A 26,727-nucleotide genomic window follows, 5' to 3' on the forward strand; every position below is an offset into this window, starting at 1 on the left:
CAGGACTGTTGCCTGGATAAGTGCAACTCCAAAAACCACGCAAGGTCCAACAACATCCATGATAAAGCAATCTACTTGACTGGCGCTCCACCCACCACCCTAAACACTCCCTCCACCACCGACCGACCGTGACTGCAGTTCATATTATTCGCAAGATGCATTGCAGTGATTTGTGAAGTCTATTTCAACAGTTTTTTTTCTAGATCTGCAATCTCAATCATTTAGAAAATCAATGATACCAACATCACGACCTGCAACATGCACTTCAAGCAATATGCCATCTGACTCAAAAACACTCTCATGGCATAGTGGGTACACTACATCATATTGATTGCAGCAATTCATTGTAGTAGTTCACTATCACTTTCTTGAAAGCAATTAGGGGAGTGATAAGCAATACCCTCCATCCTAGGTACATTCAGAAATGATATCTCGAGCTTCTCTTGTATATATTTCCAAATATTACTTAAAAGTTTTTGCCAAAATATCTCACTGCAAGTGTTATCAAAATGGCTAATAGTGAAATTTCTTGTTTATAGTTTTGACAACAGTGATTATAGTCAATTTATTAAGCATTATCAATTGTCAAAAGTTGTTTTCCCAACCAAATTTGAGAAGCAGTAATTTGAAAATCTTAATTATGAAATCTGGAAAATAATTGTTTGATTTTAGTTGATTCCCTGAGGCAGTAAACACTGTGGACTGCTAACCACACAGCACCCTTCAATGATATCAAGGAATAACTGGGCACGCTGCATGAGAATTGTGGTAGTGAGTAAATTCTCACCAATATCCTTAATCTGCCCAGATATATCACATGGTTTTTGATGTACATGGACTATTCACCTTAAGAGTGGTCAAAAACAACATTAAAAGCATGGGTTCAATTTCCATTTCAGCTGAAGCAGATTTGGTTATACTTACACTTCTTGTTATTTTCTGAAATAGTTTTTAGCTTCTAACTTGAAACAATCTTTCCTTTCATTGCAAGGTAACAGCTTTACTGTTTGACACTGTTGGTTCAATTCATGAAATTTGAAACTATGTAGGAGTGTGAATGAGTGATGTGTGTTCTGCCAGAAGATAAATTCTCAGCTCATTGTCTGTTAATGCTTCATCCTGATTTTTTTATATAGTTGTTCCCTTTCAAAGGTGATTTGCCATTGTTTTTCCACTCACCACAGGGTAGGGCAAGGTGACACACTCCAGCTGAAATGGGAATTTAATCAATGCTTTTAATGTTGTCTTCAACCACCATTGAGTTTCATTTGCCTGTGTACACAGAAACTAGCTGATATTTCTGTGCAGGTTTAGGATATTGGCAAGTAGTTTATCACTACATTCAATTCCTCTGATCCTGCCCCACTAGCTATCTGATAAAGAATCAGTGCTCCGAAAGCTTGTACTTCCAAATAAACCTATTGGACTATAACCTGGTACAGTGTGATTTTTAACTTTGTCCACCCAGTTCAACACCAGCACCTCCACATCATGACTTCAATTCCCATGGAGTGTGCCCAGTTCTTCCTTGATATCACTGAAGATTGCTGTGAAGGTAGCAGCCTACCGTGTTTACTACCTCAGAGAATCAACCTAAATTAAATAATTTTCTCCTGGTCCACTTGTGTTAGAAGTTGCTAAGCTATTTACATTACATATGTTAACATATGTATAGCAATTTGAAGCCTTGTGGAATCCTGTATTTTAAAGATATCTTGTGATAATCTTTCAGTTTGCATAATGATGTGAATGAAGTGAAAGCATGCTATAAACCCGAAGAGTTGAGCCAATTTTCCTTTGTTTATGATTTGCAATCTCAATTTACTCAAACACAACATTTTCTTGCAGCTTGTCTAACATTGCCGACTTTTGTCTCCTTTTATATTGCAAAAACATTCATCATTTCATGAATCCACCTATTTGAAAACATCTTCAGTTTATGTAGAACTTAATTACAAGAGGGTGTATTTCCATGGACTGGAGGCATTCTGTTGTATTTTTCCTCCAGTTACAATAGAGAAGTGGAAGCACCTCCATGGAAATTTACCCCAAATGAGTTTGGTGTTTCCAATTATTATAAATAATTTCCATTTAAATAAAATGTTGTTTTGATTTTGGAGCCTATGAAAATACCAAGTGCCCACCCTCCAAATTCATGCATTTTACCACATGTAACCCAGCCAACACATTTTATGCAAATACACAAGAAAGGTCCATTGCCATAACAGTTATTCATCTGTATAGACCATTTGGAATCTTGCATCCATCTTGAAAAAGATGGAAACAAAATGCTGTATATGCATACACAAATACAACAACCATGGAGTATCAGAAAATACTCCATCATGCCACACTTATTACTTTGTGCATTACAATTCAATCATTTCATGAGCAATTTTCACTTCAAAAAATCAATAAAATTTCCTGAAATACTTTTTAAACCACATTAAAAAGGTACAAAACATAAAAACAGTAAAAACAGCAGAAATAAGTTTTGCTCAGAGACGAAGTTGTCATAAGTTGTTACTGTTAGTCCAGCTGGACATTGGTGTGGTTTCAGGTGCTGCCTAGCTTAGCAAAGATGTAATGTACTTTACATGCCAACCACTCTCTAAGCGGACAGTAGTACTCATTGTGAAACTGCTCAAACTCTGGTGTCTGCCGGATTTCCCTCAGAAAAGAAGCATCAATGTCGGATTCCAGCAAGACCAAAAGAAGTGGGAAAGCAAACAGCATCAAGCCCAACCCCACCAGAAGAAGTTTCACAAAGCTTTTTGCGAGTGCGTTCAGATGTTTGTTGCTTGTTAACAATTCAAAGCTGCTGGTGAGTACTCGCTTTACATCCTTTAATTCTTCTTCTTCAGCAATCAGCGGTGTGGTTTCATTTGCATCTAGCTCATCATACAAATTTCCTTCATCCCTCTGATTTCCAAATGGGTGACTATTAAAGAGCAAGTCAATCCCACCATCTTCTACAGGAGTAGGCAGGACACTGGCACTTGGATTATACACTAATTCTGATATGGTTAAAGCTTCATCACTGTTTTCCTCTTTGTTCTCACATTTGAATTCACTCATCTCTCCTTTCTCACTCTGTGGCTCTTTCTCCTTTTCTGCTTCAGAAGGAGATTCATCATTCAACACCAACAACTCTCCACCTGAAAAGTACAAGAACAGTTAAGTACAAGAACAAGAAAAGATCTTAACATGACATTGCACAATCTTTCTCTTCCTGTTGAACCTAAGGCAATGTGTGAGAGACTGCAGGTCCAAACTTGTCTCCTACATTAAGCTTTCTAACTTTGTCTAATTACACCTTATTATCTTAAAAGCAATTTTCTCAAGTCATCTGAGAAACATGGACCTAATTATCCAATTGGAAGATGGTCACTGATCATTTGCTATTTTCTCTGACAAAACATAATCTGACTGCTGGGTTTGTTTGTACGTTTCTCTGCTGAAAGGGCATAGATTGTTCTGGACTTAGAAAAGTGATTTTGATTACTACACTCGATAACATTCAGCACGGAGTTTAAGCAACATGATACATTTAAGTAAAATTACACAGATTGGTCTCATGCTATCATTTTGCTGTCCATACATGTACAACTTCCACTATTTAGCATAAATTTTTAAATTATCAATATCCAAATAGAATCAACTGGAATACTGTGTTCAGTTCTGGGCCCTACACTTTAGGAAAAATGTCAAGGTATTAGACAGAGTTGAAAATAGATTTACTATAATTTAACTTAGGATGAGGAGAAACTGCAGTAACTTGGGTTGTTCTTGGTCGAGGAAGGGACAAGAAAAGATTTGACAGAGGTATTTAAAATTATGAATGGTTTTGACTGACTAAATAAGGGCAATCTGTTTCCAGTGGCAAAAGAGTTGATAATCAGAAAGCATTGATTCAAGGTGTCTCTCAAAAGAGCCAGAAGCAATGTAAAGAAACTTATTTTTTATGAAGTGAGTTATCGTGATCAGAGAAGTATTGCTGAAAAAGTAGTAAACAGAGATTCAGTGGTCATATTCAAATGAGAACTAGCTAAATATGTGAAGGAAATAAATCCACATGATTACGGAGAAAAGGGAAAGCAGTTTGATTAATCAGATTGTTATCTCAAAGAATCTATACATGCACAGTGGATTGAAACATCTCTTGTGCTGTGGCTTTAGAGCAATGAGACCTGAGCAGAATACACAATGATGATGAAGTATAATGATGTAAAGTTGATGTCAGTACCACATGATTATGTAGAGTGATCTGAAGCTCTATTAGAGTCTTCAGAAATGTGTATATCTGCAATGTTGTAAATGAAGAGTTCTGATAAACTAAAATATGTGTCAAATGCAGTCATTTAAGTGGCTAGTTTAGCTCAGTTGGCTATCTACTGGTTTGCAATGCAGAGTAACACCAACAGTATAGCTTAAAATCCTGCACCATTGAGTTTATCATGAAGGCCCCACTTTCTCAACCTCTCCCCTTACCTGAAGAGTGGTGACCCTCAGGTTAAAACCCCACCAGTCATCCCTCTCTAATGAGAGAGCACGGTAATGATGATTTTATTTAGTGAACCTCACGGTCAAGAAAGAAGAAAGAAAGATTTTCAAGAATTATCTTAAGATGTCAGAGTTATCACAGGTAGCTGAGAACTTAGAAACACACTCAAAGACCAGGCATCAATGAGCACAGACCCAAAACAGTAGCTGGCAGAATAATTAGGGTCACAGTCAAAACTGCAGGTCCAGAGAATCATAGAGTCAACCTTGCCACTTCCAGGTGATCAAGGGTCTGAAACAGACTCAGAAGTGGGAAGTTTGGAAGAAAAGATTTATGAAGTTTAGAACATCTTCAGAATTAAAGGGAAAAAGGAAAAGACCTATACGTGATGGGGACTATTGTGAATGATGTAGTTGCAGAACAGATTTTGGCGAAAATACAGAATCAAACAAAGACGTATTGAGGACATTTCATGCTACTTCACTGTCAGCAGAAATTTAATAACATGTGAAAGAATTTTAAGTTCTTTAACTTCAAGAATTTAAAGAACATGTGAAGTGTAATCAGAGAAAACAGAGACATAAGGAAAGCATGGATTTGTTCATAAGTGACCTTTACCTGCTAGCAGCAAACGAGGAGTATTTGAAGGTAGAATTAATTTGCACCTGAATGTAATCTGGAGTTTCACATGAGGTTTTCTCAGAGCTTTTACCAGCCAAAAAGGATTTGGTACGAGAGAAAACAGACAGATTGCTGAACACAGGGATAGCAAATTTCCCAGTGAGGCCAACTTCAACAAGGGAACCTCCAAAATGTCCACCTTCTTTCTCAACCAAGGATTCCCCAGCACCATTGTCGATAGGGCCTTCAATCAGGTCCAACTCATCTCCTACACCTTCATCCTCATCCCCCTCTTCTCTCTCGCAACAGAGATAGGGTTCCCCTTATCCTTGTCAAAAAGTGTGGCGCTGGAAAGGCACAGCAGGTCAGGCAGTATCCGAGGAGCAGCAGAGTCGATGTTTCAGACATAAGTCCTTCATGAGGAACGCCCGAAACGTTGATTTTCCTGCTCCTCAGATGCTGCCTGACCTGCTGTGTTTTCTCAGCGCTACACCTTTTGACTGATCTCCAGCATCTGCAGTCCTTACTTTCTCCTCTCCCTTGTCCTTACCTACCATCCCACCACCATCTACACCTAGAAGATCATCAAAAACCATTTCCGCCACCTCCAGTGAGTTGCCACTATCAGACATATATTCACCTCCCTTCCCTTGTCCGCCTCTCACAGGGACCGCTCTCTCTTGGACACTCTTGTCCACTCTTCCTTCACTCTCAACACCACCCCTATAGCCCACAGCACCTTCCCCAGCAACCACCAAAGGTGTAACACTGCCCATTTACTTCCACCCCACTCATTATCCAAGGGCCCGAACATACCTATCAGGTGAAGCAGTGCTTTACCTGCACTTCTCACAATCTAGTCTAATGCATTTGCTGCTCACAGTGTGGTCTCCTCTATGATGGGGAAACGAAGTGTAGACTTGGTGACCGCTTTGCAGGACATGTAAGTTTTACCCAAAAAAATACCCTGAGCTTCCAGCTGCCTGCCACTTTAACACACTACCCTGTTCCCCAGCCAACATCTGTGACTCAGGCTTGCTGCAGTGCTTCAGCAAAGCTCAATGTAAGTTAGAAGAACAACAACTCATTTTCTGGGAATCAGATAGCTTCCCTGTAAGATCTGGAGTCAGGCAGGGATGCCCCCTCTCACCCGCCTTGTTTGTGTGTTGCATAGAGCCATTTGCCGAATCCATCAGGAAGGATGCGAGCCTGAGAGGGGTGACTATTCCTGGCAGCGGGGGCCTGCAGGTTAAGGCCTCCCTGTACATGGATGACGTCGCTGTTTTCTGCTCGGATCCGCTGTCCGTGCACAGACTCGTGTGCATCTGCGACCAGTTCGAACGGGCCTCGGGGGCCAAGGTAAACCGAGGCAAGAGCGAGGCCATGCTCTTCGGGAACTGGGCCGACCAATCCTCTATCCCCTTCACCGTCAGGACTGACCACCTGAAGGTGCTGGGTATTTGGTTCGGGGGGGCTGGGGCGTGCGCCAAGACCTGGGAGGAGCGGATCAGGAAGATGAGACAGAAACTAGGCAGATGGGGGCAACGGTCGCTCTCCATCGCGGGAAAAAACCTGGTCATCAGGTGTGAGGTCCTCTCAGTATTGCTATATGTGGCACAGGTCTGGCCTATCCCCAGGACCTGTGCCGCCGCAGTCACCCGGGCCATCTTCCAATTCATTTGGAGATCAAAGATGGACCGGGTCCGAAGAGACTCAATGTACAAAGACCGGTGCAATGGGGGAAAAAACATGCCCAATGCCACCCTCACCCTGATGGCCACCTTTGTGTGTGGCTGCATCAAGCTGTGCGTGGATCCCCGGTACGCAAACACCAAGTGTCACTACGTACTGAGGTTCTACCTGTCCCCGGTGTTGCGAAGGATGGGCCTGGCCTCGCTGCCGCGGAACGCTCCGAGTAGTTGGACCGTTCCGTATCACCTGTCCTTCGTGGAGAAATTTATGAGGAAAAACACCTTTGACCACAAGTCCATCAGGAAGTGGTCAGCACGTAGCGTCCTTGAGACCCTTCGGGAAAAGGAGAGGGCGGATCCTGTCGAGCGGTTCCCTGAGCAGACTGTCAAAGCCATTTGGCAGAATGCCTCATCGCCAGAACTTTCCAACAAGCACCAAGACGTGGCTTGGCTGGTGGTGAGAAGGGCTCTGCCTGTGAGATCCTTTATGCACGCCCGGACTCTCTGCCGCACCGCACGCTGCCCTCGAAGTGGCTGCGGGGGGGACGAGACTGTCACACACCTCCTTCTGGAATGTGCCTATGCAGAGGAAGTCTGGAGAGGAATGCAGTGGTGCTTGTCGAGGTTCGTCCCGAGCAGCGCCGTGACGCGGGACTCCGTGCTCTACGGCCTGTTCCCCGGGACTCACACCGAGACGAACATTAACTGCGCCTGGAGGATCATCAACTCGGTGAAGGACGCTCTCTGGGCGGTCCGAAACCTGTTGATCTTCCAGCTGAAGGAGTTGACCCCGACCGAGTGTTGCAGACTGGCACATTCCAAGGTCCAAGACTACGTGTTGAGGGACGCGCTGAAGCTTGGGGCAGCTGCCGCCAAGGCGCGGTGGGGAAAGACCACCGTGTAAGATCGGCCTGCCGAAAGAAGAACAGGGGGCCCATACAGACGTTTTTTTGGGCTCTGCTGATGCCTCAGCCAAATATATGTATATATACAAGATTGAAAAAATGCACAGGATTGTAAAGGACAAGAATAAAGTCGAATCTGTGTTTGTAAATATGGACATATGTATGGCATGATCCAATGTACAGACCATCAAATCATTTATGAATAAAGTATATTTTTGAAATAAAAAAAAAACTCATTTTCTGCTTGGGAACCCTGCAGCCCTCCAGATTCAACATCGAGTTCAATTATTTTAGGCCCTGAACTGCCCAATGTCCTAGCCCCCTATCACACACACCAAGCCTTGTTATCACATAATCTGCCATCTGCCATTACACACTACCTATTGTTAGCCACTAACAGTCTCCATTAAAGCTATTCATCCTCCCAGCCAGATCGTTACCAACTTCTTTGTCTGTTCAACTGTTTATCTCTCTCTTTGAGCTCTATCTCTATCTATCATTTACCCTCCCCTTATCCTATCTTCTGCATATAAACCAACATATTCCTAGCTGCCATCAGTTCTGAGGAAGGGTCACTGGACCTGAAACATTAACTTTGATTTCTCTTCACAGGTGCTGCCAGACCTGCTGAGCTTTTCGAGCAATTTTTGTTTTTGTTTCTGATTCACAGCATCTGCAGTTCTTTCAGTTTTCACTAGAGTGGAAATGACTGCTATGAAAATGTTTGGCCAATTGAGGGGAAACCAATTTAACAACCCAGTAAATACTTGGAAATGAATGCACTGGTCATACTGGAGCTCCATTTTGAAGTACACACGATCACTCAGACCAGTATGTGTCATTTGTAAGTTTTACTGTTTATCATTCCACACACATTCTGTGTAATAAAGTTGCCCCTCAAGTCCCTTTTAAATATTTCCCTTCCCAATGAAAACCTCTGCCCACTAGTTTTGAACTCCCCAACCCTAGGGAAATGATCTTTGCTATTCACCTTAGCTATGCCCCTCGTGACTTTCTAAAACTCTATACGGTCAACATCCTATGCTCCAGTGAAAAGCATCCTAGCCTATCCAGCCTCTCTTTATAACACAAATCCTCTAGACATGGCAACACGCTGGTAAATATTTTCTGAACCCTCTCTAATTTAATAATATCCTTCCTGTAGCACCTCGTCAACACCGTACAAACTCAGCATGATTTCCCAACTCCTTTACTCAATGGTCTGAGCAATGAAGGCAAGAGTGCTAAACATCATCTTAATCAGCTTGTCTACCTGTCATCCAACTTTCAAAGAATTATGTACCTGAACCCTTAGGTCTCCCTCTTTGACAACATAACCAAGGGACCTATCATTTTATAAATATATTGAAGGGAAGAGGTTAACCAGGGGAAGAGTTGGGCCCATTAGGGACCAAGGGGACTACCTGTATGTGAAGCCACAGGATATTAGAAGGATGTTGAATGAATACTTCTCTTCAGTCTTCACTCTGGAAAAGGAGAATGTAGGTACAGATTCCGGAAAAGAGGCTGTGAGGAACATGCACAGTTTGACATAGGAAAGGGGCAGGTGATTGGAGGCTCTGTTGGGATTTAAAAACAGCCAAATGCCATGAGCCAGATGAATTGCATCCCAGGCTACTGTGGGAGGTGAGGCAGGAAATTACATGGGCTTTGACACAAATTTTTAATTCCTGGCTGGCCACAGGGAAAGTGGCAAGGGCTGGAGGATGGCTAAAATGGTTCCACATTTTAAGAGGGATGGTAGAGATGAACCAGGAAATTACAGGCTGGTGAGTCTCACATCAGTGGTTCAGTAAGAACAGAGAAAATGGTAAAAGAGGGGGTGATGTGGCACTGTTAGTCAAGGACAGTATTACGGTTGCAGAGAGGACGTTTGAGGATCCATCTACGCAGGTAGAATGGACTGTGACCAGAAACAGGAAAGGAGGTTACCCTGTTGGGAGTTTTCTATAGGCCTCCAAGTAGTTCCATAGATGTAGAGGATAGTTTAGCAAAGATGATCCTCGATAGGAGCCAGAGTGACAGGGTTGTTTTTATGAGGGACTTTAACTTTTCAAATATTGACTGGGAATATTATAGTTCAAGTACTTCAGATGAGTCAGTTTTTGTCCAATGTGTGCAGGAGGGTTTCCTGACACAGTATGTATACAACCAACAAGGGGTGAGGCCACATTAGATTTAGTACTGGGTAATGAACCCAGCTAGGTGTTAGATTTGGAGGTAGGTGAGTACTTCAGTGATAATGACCACAATTTGGTTATGTTTACTTTAGTGATAGAAAGCAGGGCAGAAGTTATCGCTTGGGGAAAGGCAATTACGATGTGATCAGTCAGGATTTAGGATGCATAGGATGGGGAAGAAAACTGCAGGGGATGGGCATAATTGAAATTGGAGCTTATTCAAGGACCAGCTACTGCGGGTCCTTTATAAATACATACCTTCAGGCAGGGCAGAAGTTGTCCAGCGCGGGAGCCATGGTTTACTAAGGAAGTTGAATCTCTTGTCATGAGGAAGAAGGTGGCTTATGTTAGGAAGAGATATCATGGCTCAGTTAGGGCACTTGAGAGTTACAAGTTAGCCAGGAAAGACCTAAAGAGAGAGCTACAAAAAGCCAGGAGGGGACATGAGAAGTTGTTAGCAGATAATATCAAGGAAAACCCTAAGGCTTTCTATAGCTATATCAGGAATAAAAGAATGACTAGAGTGTGATTAGGGCCAATCAAGCATAGTAGTGGGAAGTTGTGCATGGTGTCAGAGGTGACAGGGAAGTGCTAAATGAATACTTTTCATTAGAATTCACTCTAGAAAAAGGTAATGTGGTCGAGAAGAATACTGAGATACAGACTACTAGACTAGACGGGATTGAAGTGCATAAGAAGGAGATGTTAGCAATTCTGGAAAGTGTAAAAATAATTAAGTCCCAGGCCAGATGGGATTTATCCTAGGACTCTTTGGGAAGCCAGGGAGAAGATTGCCGATCCTTTGGCTTTGATCTTTATGTCGTCACTGACTACACGAATAGTGCCTGAAGACTGAAGGATAGCAAATGTTGTTCCCTTGTTCAAGAAGGGGAGTAGGGCCAATCCTGGAAATTACAGACCTGTGAGCCTTACTTCCATTGTTATAAGAGATAGGATTTATAATCATCTAGAAAGGAATAAGTTGATTAGGGTTAGTCAACACGGTTTTGTCAAAGGTAGGTGGTGCCTCACAAACTTTATTGAGTTCTTTGAGAAGGTGACCAAACAGGTGGATGAGGATAAAGTAGTTGATGTGGTATATATTGATTTCAGTAAGGCATTTGATAAGGTTCCACATGGTAGGCTATTGCAAAAAATACAGAGGATTGAGGGTGATTTGTGGTTTGGATCAGAAATTGGCTAGTTGTAAGAAGACAGAGAATTGTAGTTGATGGGAAATATTCATCCTGGAGTTCAGTTTCGAGTAGGTACCACAAGGATCTGTTTTGGGTCTACTTTGTTTGTCATTTTTATAAATGACCTGGATGAGGGCATAGAAGGATGGGTTAATAACTTTGCAAATGACACGAAGGTTGGTAGGGTTGTGGATAGTGACGAAGCATGTTATAGGTAACAGAGGGTCATAGATAAGCTGCAGAGCTGGGCTGAGAGGTGGCAAGTGGACTTTAATGCAGACAAGTGTGAGGTGATTCACTTTGGAAGGAGTAACAGGAATGCAGAGTACTGGGCTAATGGTAAGATTCTTGTAGTGTAGATGAGCAGAGAGATCTTGGTGTTCAGGTACATAAATCCTTGAAAGTTGCCACCCAGGTTGCTAAGGTTGTTAAGAAGGCATACGGTGTGTTAGCTTTCATTGGCAGAGGGATTGAGTTTCGGAACCATGAGATCATGCTGCAGCTGTACAAACCTCTGGTATGGCCACATTTGGAGTATTGCATACAGTTCTGGTCAGCACATTATAATAAGGATGTGGAAGCTTTGGAAAGGGTTCAGAGCAGATTTACTGTGATGTTGCCTGGTATGGAGGGAAGGTCTTACCAGGTAAGGCTGAGGGACTTGAGGCTGTTTTCGTTAGAGACAAGAAAGTTGAGAGGTGACTTAATTGAGACATATAAAACTATCAGAGAGTTAGATTGGTTAGACAGTGACAGCCTTTTCCCTTGGATGGCGATGGCTAGCATTAGAGGACATAGCTTTAAGTTGAGGGGTGATAGATATAGGACAGATGTCAGAGGTAGTTCCTTTACTCAGAGAGTAGCAGCGACATGGAAGGCACTGCCTGCAACAGGAGTAGACTCGCCACCTTTAAGGGCATTTAAATGGTCATTGTATATGGAAAAGGGACGAGAATTGAAAAGTGTAGGTTTGATGGGCTTCAGATTGGTTCCACAGGTCAGCGCAACATTGAGAGCCGAAGGGCCTGTACTGCGCTGTAATGTTCTATGTTCTATGAAACTAAGAGAGTAGTAAGGGTATGGAATGCTTTGCCTGCATCGGTAGTAGATTCGCCAAGTTTAAGTGCATTTAAGTCGTCATTGGACAGGCAAATGGACGTACATGGAATAGTGTAGGTAAGATGGGCTTCAGATCAGTATGACAGGGTGGCACAACAGAGGGCCGAAGGGCCTGTACTGCGCTGTAATGTTCTACGTTCTATAACAAATTAATAGCCATTTGAAAGGGCATGGGTTAATGAGGGATAGTCAGCATGTTCCTGTTCAAGGGAGATTATGCCGAACAAATTTGTTAGAATTGTTTCAAATTTTTGTGATCAAGTGTGTGGATGAGGAAAGTTCAGTCGATGTAGTTTATATGGGTTTTAGCAAAGCTTTTGACAAGGTCCCACATGAGAGACTGACTGAGATGGTTAAAGTATGTGTAATTCAGGGAAATTCGACAAGGTGGATCAGAAACTGGCTTAGTAATATGATACTGAGGGTACTGCTGGAATGTTGTCTGAGTGACTGAGGCCGGTATCCAGTGGTGTACCACAACGATCAGTACTGGGACCCTAATTGTTGTTATAAACATTAATGATATAGATGAAAATGTGGGGGGAATATTCAGCAAATTTGCAGATGACACCAAGATTGGTAGAGTGGTTAATAATGAAAAAGATGGTTGTCTGTCACAGGCAGACAAGTGGCAGATGATATTTAATCCTAATAAATGAGAGGTGATGCACTTTGGAAAAAGAAACAAGACGAGAGAGTATTTAATGAATGGCAGGACACTGGTTAGCTTAGAGGAACTGAGGGATTTTGGGGTAATTATTCCCAGATCCCTGAAGTCGGCAGAACACATCAATAGGCTAGTTAAGAAGGGATATGGGATACTTGCTTTTACCAGCCATAGCATAGAGTATAAGAGCAAAGAGATAAAGTTGGAGTTGTACAGAGTATTAGTCAGGCCACAACTGGAATACTGTGTGCAGTTCTGGTCACCTCACTACAAGAAGGATGTGTTAGCACTGGCAGAGTACAGAGGGGATTCACCAGGATGTTGCCTAGGATGGAGATGTTGAGCTAAAAGGACAGACTATATAGGCTTAGATTGTTTTCTTTTGAGCAGAGAAGACTGAGGATGGATGTGATTGAGGTGTATAAGATTATGAGGAGTATGGACAGGGTGAATAGAGAGCTGTTGTTCCCATTGGTAGAGGAGTGAATCATCAGAGGGCATAGTTTTAGGGTAACGGGTAAGCGATTCAAAAAGGATTTGGCAAAAAAAAACTTTTACACTCAGCAGGTGTTGGGAATCTGGAGTGCACTGCCTGGGAACATAGTAGATGCTGGAAACCTTAAAAAAAAATTTGAATGAGTACTTCAAATATCAGAACATCAGAACAAGGATATGGGACAAGTGCAGGAAATTGGGATTAGCACAATTTTAGTAGTAATTATGTCAGTGCAGACTCAATAAGCCAAAGTGTAGGTTCTGCTATATGAATCTATTCACTGTATATGTCCTGCCCCTGTTTACTTTAACAAAATGCTATACCTCACGTTTATCCAAATTAAACTCCATTTGCCACTTCTCAGCACATTGACCCCAATTGATCAAGATCCCTTTTTAATCTTAGGTAATCTTCCTTACTGTTGACTATACCACAAATTTGGTGTCATCCACAAAATTATTAACCAATCCTTTTACATTCTCATCCAGATCACAGAATCTCTATATATCATCTAGAATCAAGAATGTTCTCTACTATCAGGAATGAATAAATTAATTCAAAAAATTGATGAGATTGCATATGCAAACAAAGGAAATTAATTTTTAAAAGAATTCCCAAGATTACAGGTTTGAGTAAATTGGTAGAGAGAGCTACATTAGGGATAAAGCAAAACTAATAAGCTTGTACACATCAAGAGGGTGCCATACCCACACTTGGACATAGAAATAGGTTCTACACGCAGATAAGGAGTAGTTTAATTTGTTTCAGTATTGTTGGGATGGTATGAATGGTTACTGTGCATAAAGGTTTAGCAAGAATCTTTTTGGATCAAACTCAAATGAATAAAGCAATGGAATGTGAAATTTAATCTATGACTTAATTGGATGAATAGTCTAGCAAAACCAGCTAAGAATACCCTATTCATCAATCTGATGGTTCTGAAAAAGGGTACCTGCACGCAGAACATTAACTCTGATCTCTCTCCACAGATGCTGTCAGATCTGCTGAAACTTTCCCGCAATTTCAGTTTTTGTTTGTATTTGACCCTGTTCATCAAACTGGATGTGAACAGTGAATTCTGGCAGTTACCTGTATTTGAAGACTATCGTTGATGACCTTCATTAACCCTTTTGAGCATTATTACATTAACAGGCTACCCTTTGAAAAAGCAGAGGTTTTCCAAAGAACAATATCAAACACATTGTCAGGTATTGAGGGGGTAACATGTCACATGAATGACATGATGGAGCTACAAAGGAAAACAATGATCAAAGAGTTAAAACAGACATAAAAGTGGTTCAGAATGCAAGTCCAATGTTAAATGAGAATAGTTACATTTTCACAGCCAATAATAACATTTCTTGGGCACATAATCAAAGGGACTAAAATCACAGTAAAAATAAAATTGTTTATAGTCCCACTGGATTGTGAATCTGCTCTCTCATTAGGGAGAGATGACTGGTGGCAGTTTAACAGGAAGTTCACCTCAGGAGATGAGTGAGGTTGAGAAGAAGTATCCTTTATGATAACCTCAGCTGACTGGGGAATTAAACTCATGCTGTTGGCATTGCTCTGCATTGCAAACCAGCCATCTAGTCAACTGAGCTAACCAACCCCTTGTAGAAATCATAAGAGACCCATAGAAAACCAAAGCAACTGAAGAACTTTCACTGCTGTGATACATTATGGTGAGTCTTCGAGATAACTACTTTGCAGGGATCAACAATGATGTTGAACTGTTGAACAGAAAACACTGTTTAACAAAATCAAGCAAGTTCTGATCTCATCAAAGATTCTATCACATGATTATCTGCATCTGCCGACCTTAATAGCAACAGATAGGTCTGCAGCAGTACTGGAGATTAACTAAGTCAAAACAACAATATGCAACAAATGAAAAGGAAACTTTAAAAGCAACATAGGTAGATTTTGTCATTCAAATTATGTAATGGGCCTCCAATTTATGGTAGAAACTGACGACTGGTCTTTCACCCACTCTTATTTCTTACCTTTACCCATAAGATTCTACATTTTCTGATCCAAGATTATTTCATGGTATTGTACTTACTTGTGTTGTACTAACATGGCTACCCCACTTTCATGCTTTACTGATGGTCCTTTTGAAATGTCAGGTAGCCCTGAATGTTTAGTTCTTCCCACAATCCACACCACCTCTGCATGCAATCACAGAAGGTGCAACAACTGCTTGTTTACTTTCTCTCTCCTCACTATCCAAGGTCCCAGACACTCCTTCCAGGTGAAGCAGCAACTTGTTTGTGCTTCACTTAATCGATTCTACTGTATTCGCTGCTCACAATGTGACCTCCTCTGCATAGGGAGGCGAAGTGCAAACTGGGCCGTTCTGTTCTGTCCGTAAAAATGGCACTGAGCTTCCTGTTGCCTGCCACTTCAACATAACACTGTGTTCCCTGGCCAAAATCTCTGTCAGGCTTACTGCGGTGCTCCAACGAAGCTCAGTGCAAGCTGGAAGAACTACATCTCAATTTCTGCTTGGGAACCCTGCAGTCTTCCAGACTCAATACAGAGTTCAATAATTTTATGTCCTGAGTATCTTCTCCTATGTCTTTATCCCAACCCCTACACACCAGATTTTGTCACCACATGGGTTGCTACCACAAACAACAAATTTTCAGCAACTACTGGTCCCGATTATCAGCTATTAATTCTCCCAGTCTGATTTTTACTCATTCCTATGTCCGTCCAACTGTTTTTTTTCTCTCTCTGGGAACCATTTTCACTTACTGTTTACTTCTACCCCCATCCACCCACACCATCTTCAGCATGTACCGAGCTAAAATCAAATCTACTGGACTTAAAACATTAACTCTGCTGCCAGACTGGCTGATATTTTTTTCCAGTAATTTCTGCTTTTGTTTCTGATTTCCAGCATCCAGAGTCCTCTGGGTTATTTTTTGTCAAATAATTTCATAACAGCACATGGATTTTGTGTGTCAATATCTTGCAGAACTTAGATGCAGCTGGAATTGTTACCTTTGCTATAACAGAAAAAAACAACTTCAGCAATAGTAATTTGAGAAAGCATGGTAATTAGTGTCACAACTGGAATACAATTCCCATAAATTACCCCATTCATTCATTTTTCTCTTGAACTAAAATCTCTGCCTGAAGAGCACAGAAAGTGGTAGTCATAGCTCATTTATATTACTAGACTTTACTATATAATAGCATCAACTATGACTGTTCATATCTTTCATATTAGAGCTGCTTGTGTATTTATTATCTCAAATTCAGTGGTAACACTTTTTTGATGTTGTTTAAAGCACAGATTGAATTAAATAAATCAGCTTGTTAATCTGTAGTTTTTCCCCGTGACCAATTCAATCAGTTAGTCCCTGTGATTCAAAAATAATCGTACAGCAAGGGTGATATTGAAGACATTACCAAATCCTTTGGCTCTGATCTTTGGCCCATGTTTCAACAGTCGAACACATACATCCCTGTAGCAGTAATTCACAATCCGAAAATGAATGCGTCTCCTTGTCTGGATCCTTAGCAAGCCTTTCACCATGTCTACTCCTTTCAAATTCTTCTGAAAACACTAAAAAACAGTCACTTTCCTCCCTAATCTAGACTTTATAGAGTTGTCAATATAGCATACAGAATTAAAGTTAGATTAAATGTCAACTGTGTGAAAGGGCTTTGGAACAGGCCATGAGGGAACTGAAGACTAAGATTACAGTTATTTATAAACTGCTTGCCTGAATCAACTGTAACATTGGATTAAAAAGACTTGTAGGAAAGTTTTAACTGAATGCTATTGTCTTTCTATTTGCCTACAATGTAAAATTTTTGAGAATCGTAATTACTATGTGCCCATGCCTCATTCTTTTTCAAGCATCAAGGTTCAAGAGATACATAGTCTGGGTTTGTTGTTATTAACCAAGGGTTGTCAACACTTAGCGCATAAATTTAAGCAGCCTGTCCTACATCTACTGAAGGAATGCAGGTATGATAGGAAAATAAGTCACAAAATGTTATAAACTGCACAAGTGTGGGCACATGTGCATGTGAGAAAAACTTATATTATGATTTTTTTATTTTTTGGGAGAATCACATAAAATTCATTACTTGCAAGTCTTGCCCATTTTTGGTTGCTGGGTTGCAACTTTCTTGATGAATAATGGGATGTCTTTACAGGATCATAGTACTGTTACAACACATGAGGCCATTCAGCCCACCATGCCTGCACCATCTCTTCAAATGAGCATCATTATCTAGTGCCAAACCCCTGCACTCAGAGTGTAAAACAATACTGGAGTTTCAAAGAATGTGAGGTGATCTCATTGAAACATGTAAGATTCTGAAGGGCTTTGGCAGAGTCTATTTCCCTGGTAAGGAGCATTGTCTCAGGTTAGGGAGTTGACAATTTAGGACTAAAGTGAGGAGCTTTTCTGTCCCTTAGAAGGTTATGAGTCTTGGAATTCTCTGCTCTAGAGTGTTGTGGCTTCAAAATAACAGCATCAGTGTGACTGTTACTGGAGACTTTGACAGTTGGGATGCTTTGACCTTACACTCCTGGAGAAAACCAACTGCTGCTACCAGGGTGATCTCTTCAAGAAGACAATATGTAGCCCCATGGTCTAGCAATTCCTCACTGTAGGCTCTCCTTCAGGCTTCAGAAAACGCAGTAGGTCTTGTTTCCAAGGGATGGTAGCAAGGGATCCTCCCAGCAATCAAGATGTTCTGGGCGGAGGAGGCAATCCAGGTTAGCAGCCATGTGCTGAGTAGAACATCGATCCAGTGCAGAAAGAGGATGAACAATCTGCTGTGCTCCACAAGGATAAGTGGCACTGTGTGATGTTCATGAAATGTGACATTCAGAGGGGCATCAAGCAGTGTCAGTGTGTTGGTGCAGAGGAATGTTTCATAGAAGTTTGGTTTGCAGACCTCAGCAGGAAATAGAACACATGGACAGAATGTACGGGAGTCACTTCATGCTGCAAATGTTGTACCAGTTGCAGGAGAATGAGGGGTTGGAATACTAACTGGGAAGGCTCAGGACCTGTCATGGTATGCATGGTCGTAACATGTTTATGTGGCCATTTGGATGGCTGTCAGCAAGTGAAGACTGCCTGTAATAGGCAGGAGCGCCCAAAAGTGGTGGAGGTTTCTTGGGGACACATGAATCCTGACTGCTGCTGAGGATGAGGCTGTGGAAGTAGCCAGGTAGAACCATGCCTTCATAAATGGAGAAACTAGAATTGTTTAGCAATCTGGTAAGAACACCTCAAGTCTGGTGCTGACAAGTGAACATACTGGACCAATGCCCAAAACTCTAGAGAGAAAGGAAGTGTGCATAAAAATAAACTAATTCTTGTGCTGAATTGTGTTTAACTGAAATAAAATTTTCACAGAAAAGATTTGACTTGAATTCTGTTTAAATATAGTTATCTTTAGTAGTATAATACAAGATGCACTGCAGAAATTCACTAAAACTCCTTACACAGCACCGTCTAAACCCTCGACCCTACCATCTAGAAGGACAAAAGCTGCAAATACATGGGAACACCACTACTAACATTCACCTGCAAGTTCCCCTCCAAGCTATTCTCCATCCTGCCTTGGAAATATAATGCTGTTCCTTAAGCATAGCGGGGTCAGAATCCTGCTACTCTTTATCTAACAACATTGTGGGCCTACCTAAAGCAAATGGACTGTCAACAAGACAACACACCACTACCTTCTCAAGGGCAACTATGTTTGGGCAATTATTGCTTGCACAGCCACACCACCCACATCCCCTGAATGAATAAACATAAACCTGAATAACACCAGCCTTGAGCTTCATCGAATGCTGACATAATTTCTTATTGATTCTGTTATTCTTCTTCACATGGATGGATCCTGGATATGAAAGACTGATTGTTCACCCTCCCATGATCATTAATGCATTTTCCACCATAAAGCCTCAGCCCATCACTCTTGCCTCACCCTCAGGTAGTTCCGCACAGCCACTTCCGCAAGCCATGCACCTTGGGATTCCACCGACAGTACATTTTCTGTCTGTAATCTGCATTCCATCATCCTTGGCACTTTCCCAATCATTCTTGAGCTTCCCACAGTTTCCCTCCACTCTCAGGACTTCTAGATTAACCTTCCTAGTATAACCCTTACTCTACCCTCCAGACTACATGTTCCATCATTGAAATTTCCTGTATGCTCCAGTATCCTTCCACTGTGTCCCACAAGAGATCGTAAGAATATCACATTCACCCTCATTCTGTCAGCAGGAGCTGACCTTCAGAGCATCCTTCTCTCCTTCTCTTGACCTTTCTGGGATCTCTTTTGAATGAGAGACATTCATCTGGCAGCAATGTGGCTGCATTCGGTGAGTTACATTAGAGATGAAAACATACCTAGCAATGCTTCTCATTTATTTTGTTTAGGATTATTAGCCCGCTGGACTAGAAGGCCCAGGTTCAGATCCCACCTTCTTCAGAGGTGTCATATAACATCTCTGAACATTAGAAAATCTCTTCAGTATTTATTAAAGTGTCCATTAAGTTGGCCCGTTGTGCCCAATTTTAACTCCATTCAACAATAACAATCTTCCTTCACCTTCAAAGGATTGCACTTTCAGAGTGAGTACATTATGAAGACATTTTTAAAATGTTGTGCTTCACATTCTAGTCTCTCTTTCCACTTTCCAACCCTCCACCACAGTAACCTACCAGTTTACCTCCATCATCCTTGACCCACCCAATATAACAATTCATTTCCCCTCCGTTACCCTTCAAATTAAACCAATAACCATCCACGTCCTTTTCTCCACCCTCAGCCCACACCTAATACAGTCAACCATGCTCACACTAACCTGAAACCTCTTGTTATATCCATGTCACCAATTCTGATAGCTTCCATGACTTCCTGCAGTCAGGCCATGTGATGCTTTGTCTTCCTATGTACCACATTTTACTCCCCCTCACTACGACTGCATCCTCCACTGTCCAGTACCCTCAGTTATCCTATGACTCCACCATTGAACCTGCCCTTTAGGACCATTTTCTCCATCATCTTTCCCAGAGAGCCCTTCAAGCACCCAACAACAGAACCACAACACTCAAAACACTAATCTGTTCTCTGTTCCAGATATCTCTGTACCCCTGTCTTCGCTCCCAAAATTGGAAAACTTCCCTCCAAATCTTCCTCCATGGAAGTTTCAGTCCCTTAGAGAACTTTCCTTCATACCAACCCGCTGTGGATAACCTTCTTCCCCAACTTCCCCAATTAATGTAGATACCTGCAATGTCCCTTAGGATGTAACTGCCTTCTATGCCTCAGAAAGCTTCCCTCCTATCCTTCTCCATGCACCTCAATAGCACACAGCAGTCACAGTGGGTTTGATGGCCATCATTTACTTTGAGTGCTCTAATTGGCCACCCATGTTGAAGGGCTTTTGCCCGAAACATCGATTTTGCTGCTCCTCAGATGCTGCCTGAACTGCTGTGCTCTTGCAGCACCACTAATCCAAAATCTGGTTTCCAGCATCTGCAGTCATTGGTTTTACCACCCATGTTCTCAGTCTGACTGCCATCTTTTTATCACTGAGGGTGCTGCCCTATTACTTATTTAGTGGCCTTGCCAAGAAAATCATGCCACAAACATCCCAACTTGTCTGACACTGGTTTTGCAGGGTAAGTTAGAAAATTCAGGCTGCCTCTGAAATTGAAAATTTACATACAAACAGCTTTAAAATCAAAGTCTCCTTGAGAAAGTTACTTTTCCTGTGTTCCCTATTTATGTCGAAAAATGAGGCACTGGAAAAGCACAGCAGGTCAGACAGCATCCGAGGAGCAGGAGAGTCAAGCCTTAGATGAAAAGCTTATGTCCGAAACATCGACTGTCCTGCTCCTCAGATGCTACCTGACCTACTGTGCTTTTGCAGTGCCACACTTTTTGACTCTGATCTCCAACATCTGCATCCCTCACTTTCTGCTCCCTATTTATGTGTTAGTTGAAGCTCATTTGGCAGTCTTCTCGTACCTGAATTCAACTCCCACTAGAGATAGGAGCTTAAAAATCTCTGCTACTGTTCCAGGGCAATACTGAGGAAATGCTGCATTTTTGGAGGTTCTATCTTATGGATTAGATGTCACAAGGATCAGATGGATGTGAAAGATCTCATGGCACTATCTTAAGGAAGAGCAAGTGAGTTACATACTTATTCTCAAACTCGCAGAAAGAAAATATCTGATCACGATGAAATATGTGTTTGTAGATGCCTATTGTATGCAAATTACTTGCTTTTTTGCAGTATTTTAATAGTAATTCATTGGTTGAAAAGTGTTTTGGGATGTTCTGTGGTCAAGAGAAGAATTTTAAAGTTCAAACCTTTTGTTTTTGTTCTAACCAGACCTGAATCAGGACTTTTTCTGGTTTCTCTTGCATTTTCTGGAATAGCAACTTCAAACTCAACCTTCCTCAATTACATTTAGTGGTCACCCAACTAATATTCTGTCTTCCTTGATTCTGACATTAGTTTAGCAAATCACACTATTCCCTCTAATACATCTTCTGGGTTGTCCAGCTCATGTTTGATTTCACACTTAGCTATCAAATCATAACCAGACAATTTTAAACTTTTTTACCCACAGGATGAAGAACAGCATTTATGGTCCATTCCTTATTGCCCTCAGAAATGAGCTGCCTTATTAACAGCTTCAGTCCACATGATGAATGGACACACAGTGCTGTTAACAAGAGAGTTCTAGGATTTAGATCTTCAGTGGAGACTGAAGGAATGACAATATTATTCAGTAGGATTATGTGTGGTTTGGAGAGGAGCTAGAAGCTGGTGGTGTTCCCATGCATCTGACGCCTTTGACCTTCTGGGTTGTCGAGGACACGGATTTGAAAGATGCGACAGATGGGCCTGAGTAGGTTACTGCAAAGCATCTTGTACAAGCTGCACACTGTCACCGCTATGCATTCATAGTGAAGGAAGTCATAGAGTCATAGAGATGTACAGCACAGAAACAGATCCTTCGGTCCAACTCGTCCATGTCAACCAGCTATCCTATATTAATCTAGTCCTATTTGCCAGCGTTTGGTCCATATCCCTCTAAACCCTCCCAATTCATATACCTATCCAGATGCCTTTTAAATGTTGTTTACTGTGGAAGGTAGGAATAGGATGCCTATCAAGCTTTGTTCTGAATTGTGTTTGTACTGTTGCAGCTTTATTCATCAAATTAACAAATAAAAGTTACAAAAAGCTTGAATGGAAGAGTACTTGAAGTAGTGTGAACTGTTCTGGTCTCCATATTCTAAACAGGATGAAAAGACTTCCAAGGACAAAACTAAAACTGCGAGGTTACACAAACCTGGGAAGGTTAAAAAGTTTGGGCTCTCTACAAAAGAAAAGGCTCAAGATGTGATGAAGGCCTCTGACAGGGTCAGAACAGAGAAATTTGCCCAGATCCTCCAGTCAGAGCTGTCCATGTGATCTTAGCTGAAGCAAAATTAAGTCAGGGCAAAGCTTCCAGTATAGGCCCAGAAAACAAAAGGAAGTCAAAGGAAAGAGTGGACACATCCCCTTTATATAATAGTAGCTACCTTATTTAGGTATGTATTTTAAGGCTCACTTCTTCTAATGAATGATTGTAGGTTAGTGAATGGATGAGTGAGCAAGCATGTGAGTGAGGTGTGTGATATGATCAAGTGAGAGAGTGGAGTGATTTTATTGGGTGAGTAGGGTAGGTGAGTGATGTGGCTAAGTGTGTAGATGAGTGACTAGGGAAATGAGTAAGTGGATGAGTGAATGGGAACTGAGTATGTGAGTGAGTGGGTGAATGATTAGGAGAGTGGGCCATCTGGTCAGGACTGTGATCGAACTGGGGTGGTGAATCAAGTCAGGTTGGGGTGGGTTAGTCATATTTGCTTTCAGTCATGTCAAATATTCAGCCAGGAGCTAATGGGAAGCCCACTGCAAATTTAAACTTGCCAGGCAATTCCAGCACAAGTATGTAGTCAGAATCCCAATGCACATTACAGACTAAAGTCCAGATTTCACTACTCCGGTCATGAGAATACGTGGCCTATTGTTTACACTTGTAAAGGCATCTAAAACTTGTGGTCATATATATTACTTAATCACCACAAATCTAGTAAAAATTAAGGAGAAACTTACTGAAAAGTGGTATGAATCTTGAACGTGCACCACCAGAAGTAGTTGAATGAACAGCTTAAATACATTTAAAAAAATACATAAATACTAACAGGAAGGAACAGCAGGATATGTTTTTGAGTTAGACATTGAGGCACAAAAGGATGCTTGTATGAACAACTAGGACAAATAGTCTGTGTTCTGTGGATAATACAACTATTTGATGTTATATAAATAACCAGTTTGCATGAAGAATGTGATCTGAGTAGATGGCATCTCATGATCGTACAGTTTAATATTCTGAAATGTGAGATTCTCTTGATCCTGTCCATTAAGCATAAAATCCATTATCTTTTCTTCATCCTGACCTTGAAATCATTGGAACCAATTTTAACTGAGATTGAGAGACAGAATGATGTGTCCAACTTTCATGATCTTAATAATGCTTCCAAGCTGATCCTCAGCATAATTTCCCTGATCAATAACAGATAAGTAGCTTTATGATTAGAATTTTAAATACCACAGGGACTATTAGGAAAGCCTGGGAGCAGTGTCAGCTGTTGGGCTGAATTCAGAAGATGATTGATTGCCTCCCTTGGCAAACACCTGTTAGATCTGTGGTTTGAGGGGCTGATGTTATTACATATTTAAATCATATAGCTACAATAATGTGATGTCAAGTTTTGTTTGATAACACTTGTGTGAAGTGCCTTATGACACTTTGCAATGATACATACAATCCAGTGAATATCTATAAAATTTACATACTAGTTGTAACAGTATAAAAATGTCCCAGGTTTTGAGGAATACCCTCTTGTTAAGATACTAACATTGCTTAACATTGAAACTATTTTCATTCAATGGCTCCACATCAGTTTATTAGTCACAAACTGTCTCAGTCAGTAGTTTCTAGTCCAAAGCTTTTTCATTAAAATTTACTAATTAATGACTGTTATTAAACAGAAGATGTTTATTGGAAGTGTTTATATAATTTTTATACTTTGATAACAGTTGGAAGATTTCTGTAAATTTTATTTCTCCATTCCTAAAAGCACCAACCCCAAAGATTCATAGGCCACAACCCCAGGTATTTGCCTGGATCAGGCCAGCCAGAAAATAACATGTGCCTCTGTCACTGTGTATGTATCTCCATGGCCCCACAATCTATTGCATTCCATGGATGGTGGAGACTTGACTTTCCAGATCCCTCTTCCTTCCCCTTCCTCCCACCAAGATTCCAAAATTTATTTCTGGGAACAGCATTACTTAGAACGATTATTTCATATGCTACTGTAGTAAATTGTGTGGTAATTATTTCTAACACAATTTACTCATGGCTGTCCAATGGACAATTCAAGCATTGGTAGAAGCAATGGAACTGGAAACCACAAGAATCAATGATCTCAGAATTTCTCAAAATGATTATTTCAGTCTGGTCATGGTACCCACAATACTGATTCTAAATGTTGCTCTTGCAACACGGAAGTTGGGGTGGTGGTAGAAGTCCTTCATGCTGCTGAAACCCCTTTTTAGCAATGGCAGTCTGAGAGGCAGCAAATCTGTTTTGATCTGCCCCTTCTGCACTATCCCTACAGAGGTTAGCTACCACGTTGAATTCTTAAAGGGCACTTGGTATCCCAAAAATTGATATAACCAAGCTCAACTTTAACCTCAAAGTCTGTAATCACTTACTGCAGCCAGGGTTATCTATGGTGTCAGCTTCATTTGTGGCAGCCTAATTTTGTTATGGCATTCTACAATAGGTGTTAAGTTCCCCATTGCTTATGCTCTCCATCCCTAATCCTGTTCCAGCTGTGGACCATGGACAGCTATGTGCTGGGGCCTTCATATTATGGCAGTACAGAATGTGCACAAGCCCATGTTGTGAAGTATCTTCAGAAACCTATTTTATTCCAATGAAACAAATGTAGAATCTATGAATTGCTAGTCCTTAACATCTAGAGCAGCTAGTTTCAGAGTAGTTTAAGTAAAAAATGGACTATAGCTAGAGATGAACAAGGTGTTAACTTTATTACCCTTTATTTGCTTATAGCACTACAGGAAATTGATTGTCTTTATTGTTCAAACTATACAGTATTCATCCAGATACTTCATGACAATAAAGTTATTGGTTTCAAATTTAGCAGTTTCTTGACAGGGTGCTAATTAGCCTGCTTTAAGGAAGCAGGGTATACATAATGATGCAAACAATTATCTAGTAGCTGACGTGTGTCGAACGTATTCACAGTTACAATCCCTTAGTCATGCCATTATTTTACTACACATTGGGCAATACTGAAAGATGCACTCCAAATGATTCAGAGCATGAAATCTACTTATAACATATGGATTAACTCAGAGCAACTAACATGGATCTATAACAGACAAATTGAGAAAATAATGCAGTCCTTTGATTAGGGAAATGAAGTGTGTGTTCTGTCCACGATTTTCAAAAGGTATTTGTTAAGGTGTCACACAGATTATTTTAGATTTTACTAACTGAATTTAAATTCATCAGTTTCCAGTTGGGTTTTGTCCCATTTAATGTCTCATTAGCTTGGGCTGCTGGATTACTATAACAGTGACATAAACATTACACAAGCATCTCTCCATTTGAAGTAGTACAGGCACTAGGTGCTGATGTTATTCCGGTATACCAAGGAAAATCAGAGAAATAACAGCAGGAACTCACAGCTGAACTGTGCAAACATTCCAAAATGTTGAAAGTTGGGAGTACTTTCAAAGGACTGCAAAAAATGCAAAGTGTTTGTTCAAGAAACAGGAAAAGGAAAAAAAAACTGAATATGTTACCTGGCAATGGTTAATTCCCTTGCAAGTATAAAATATAATAAAATTAATGCTGACTAAGAAAAATATGATTCAATTAAGGACAGTTAATATAGATTTGCAAAATGCAAATCAGTTGTGTGTATGTTCTTAAGACCAGGACAAAATTAATTTATCTAATAACGTACTTAAAGATATTGGTTAATTAAGACCATCAATACAGATTCATAAAGGGAAAGTTACCTTAAAAATATGCCACCTAGTTTTGAACTTCCCCGCTTTAGGGAAAAGAGCTTTGCTATTCAGCTTATCTATACCCCTCGTGATTTTACAAACTTCTGTAAAGGTCGCCCCTCAACCTCCTGTGTTCCACTGAAAGAATGCCCAGCCTAT

The 26,727-nt window shown here is 41.0% G+C and overlaps 1 protein-coding gene across 2 annotated transcripts in view; it reads right to left on the bottom strand.

Moving 5' to 3' along the window:
• Positions 1-1,571: 1,571 nt before the first annotated feature.
• The window catches only part of frmd3 (FERM domain containing 3), a 218,239-nt gene continuing 193,083 nt past the window's right edge, over positions 1,572-26,727 (bottom strand). For both annotated transcript variants that reach the window (XM_072585508.1, XM_072585498.1), the window contains one exon: positions 1,572-3,158. In XM_072585508.1, the coding sequence (XP_072441609.1) occupies positions 2,557-3,158 (602 nt within the window). In that variant the 3' untranslated portion in view covers positions 1,572-2,556. The remainder of the gene's footprint in view (positions 3,159-26,727) is intronic.

Source organism: Chiloscyllium punctatum, chromosome 2, assembly GCF_047496795.1.
Source record: "Chiloscyllium punctatum isolate Juve2018m chromosome 2, sChiPun1.3, whole genome shotgun sequence".
NCBI classification, from domain to species: Eukaryota; Metazoa; Chordata; class Chondrichthyes; order Orectolobiformes; family Hemiscylliidae; genus Chiloscyllium; species Chiloscyllium punctatum.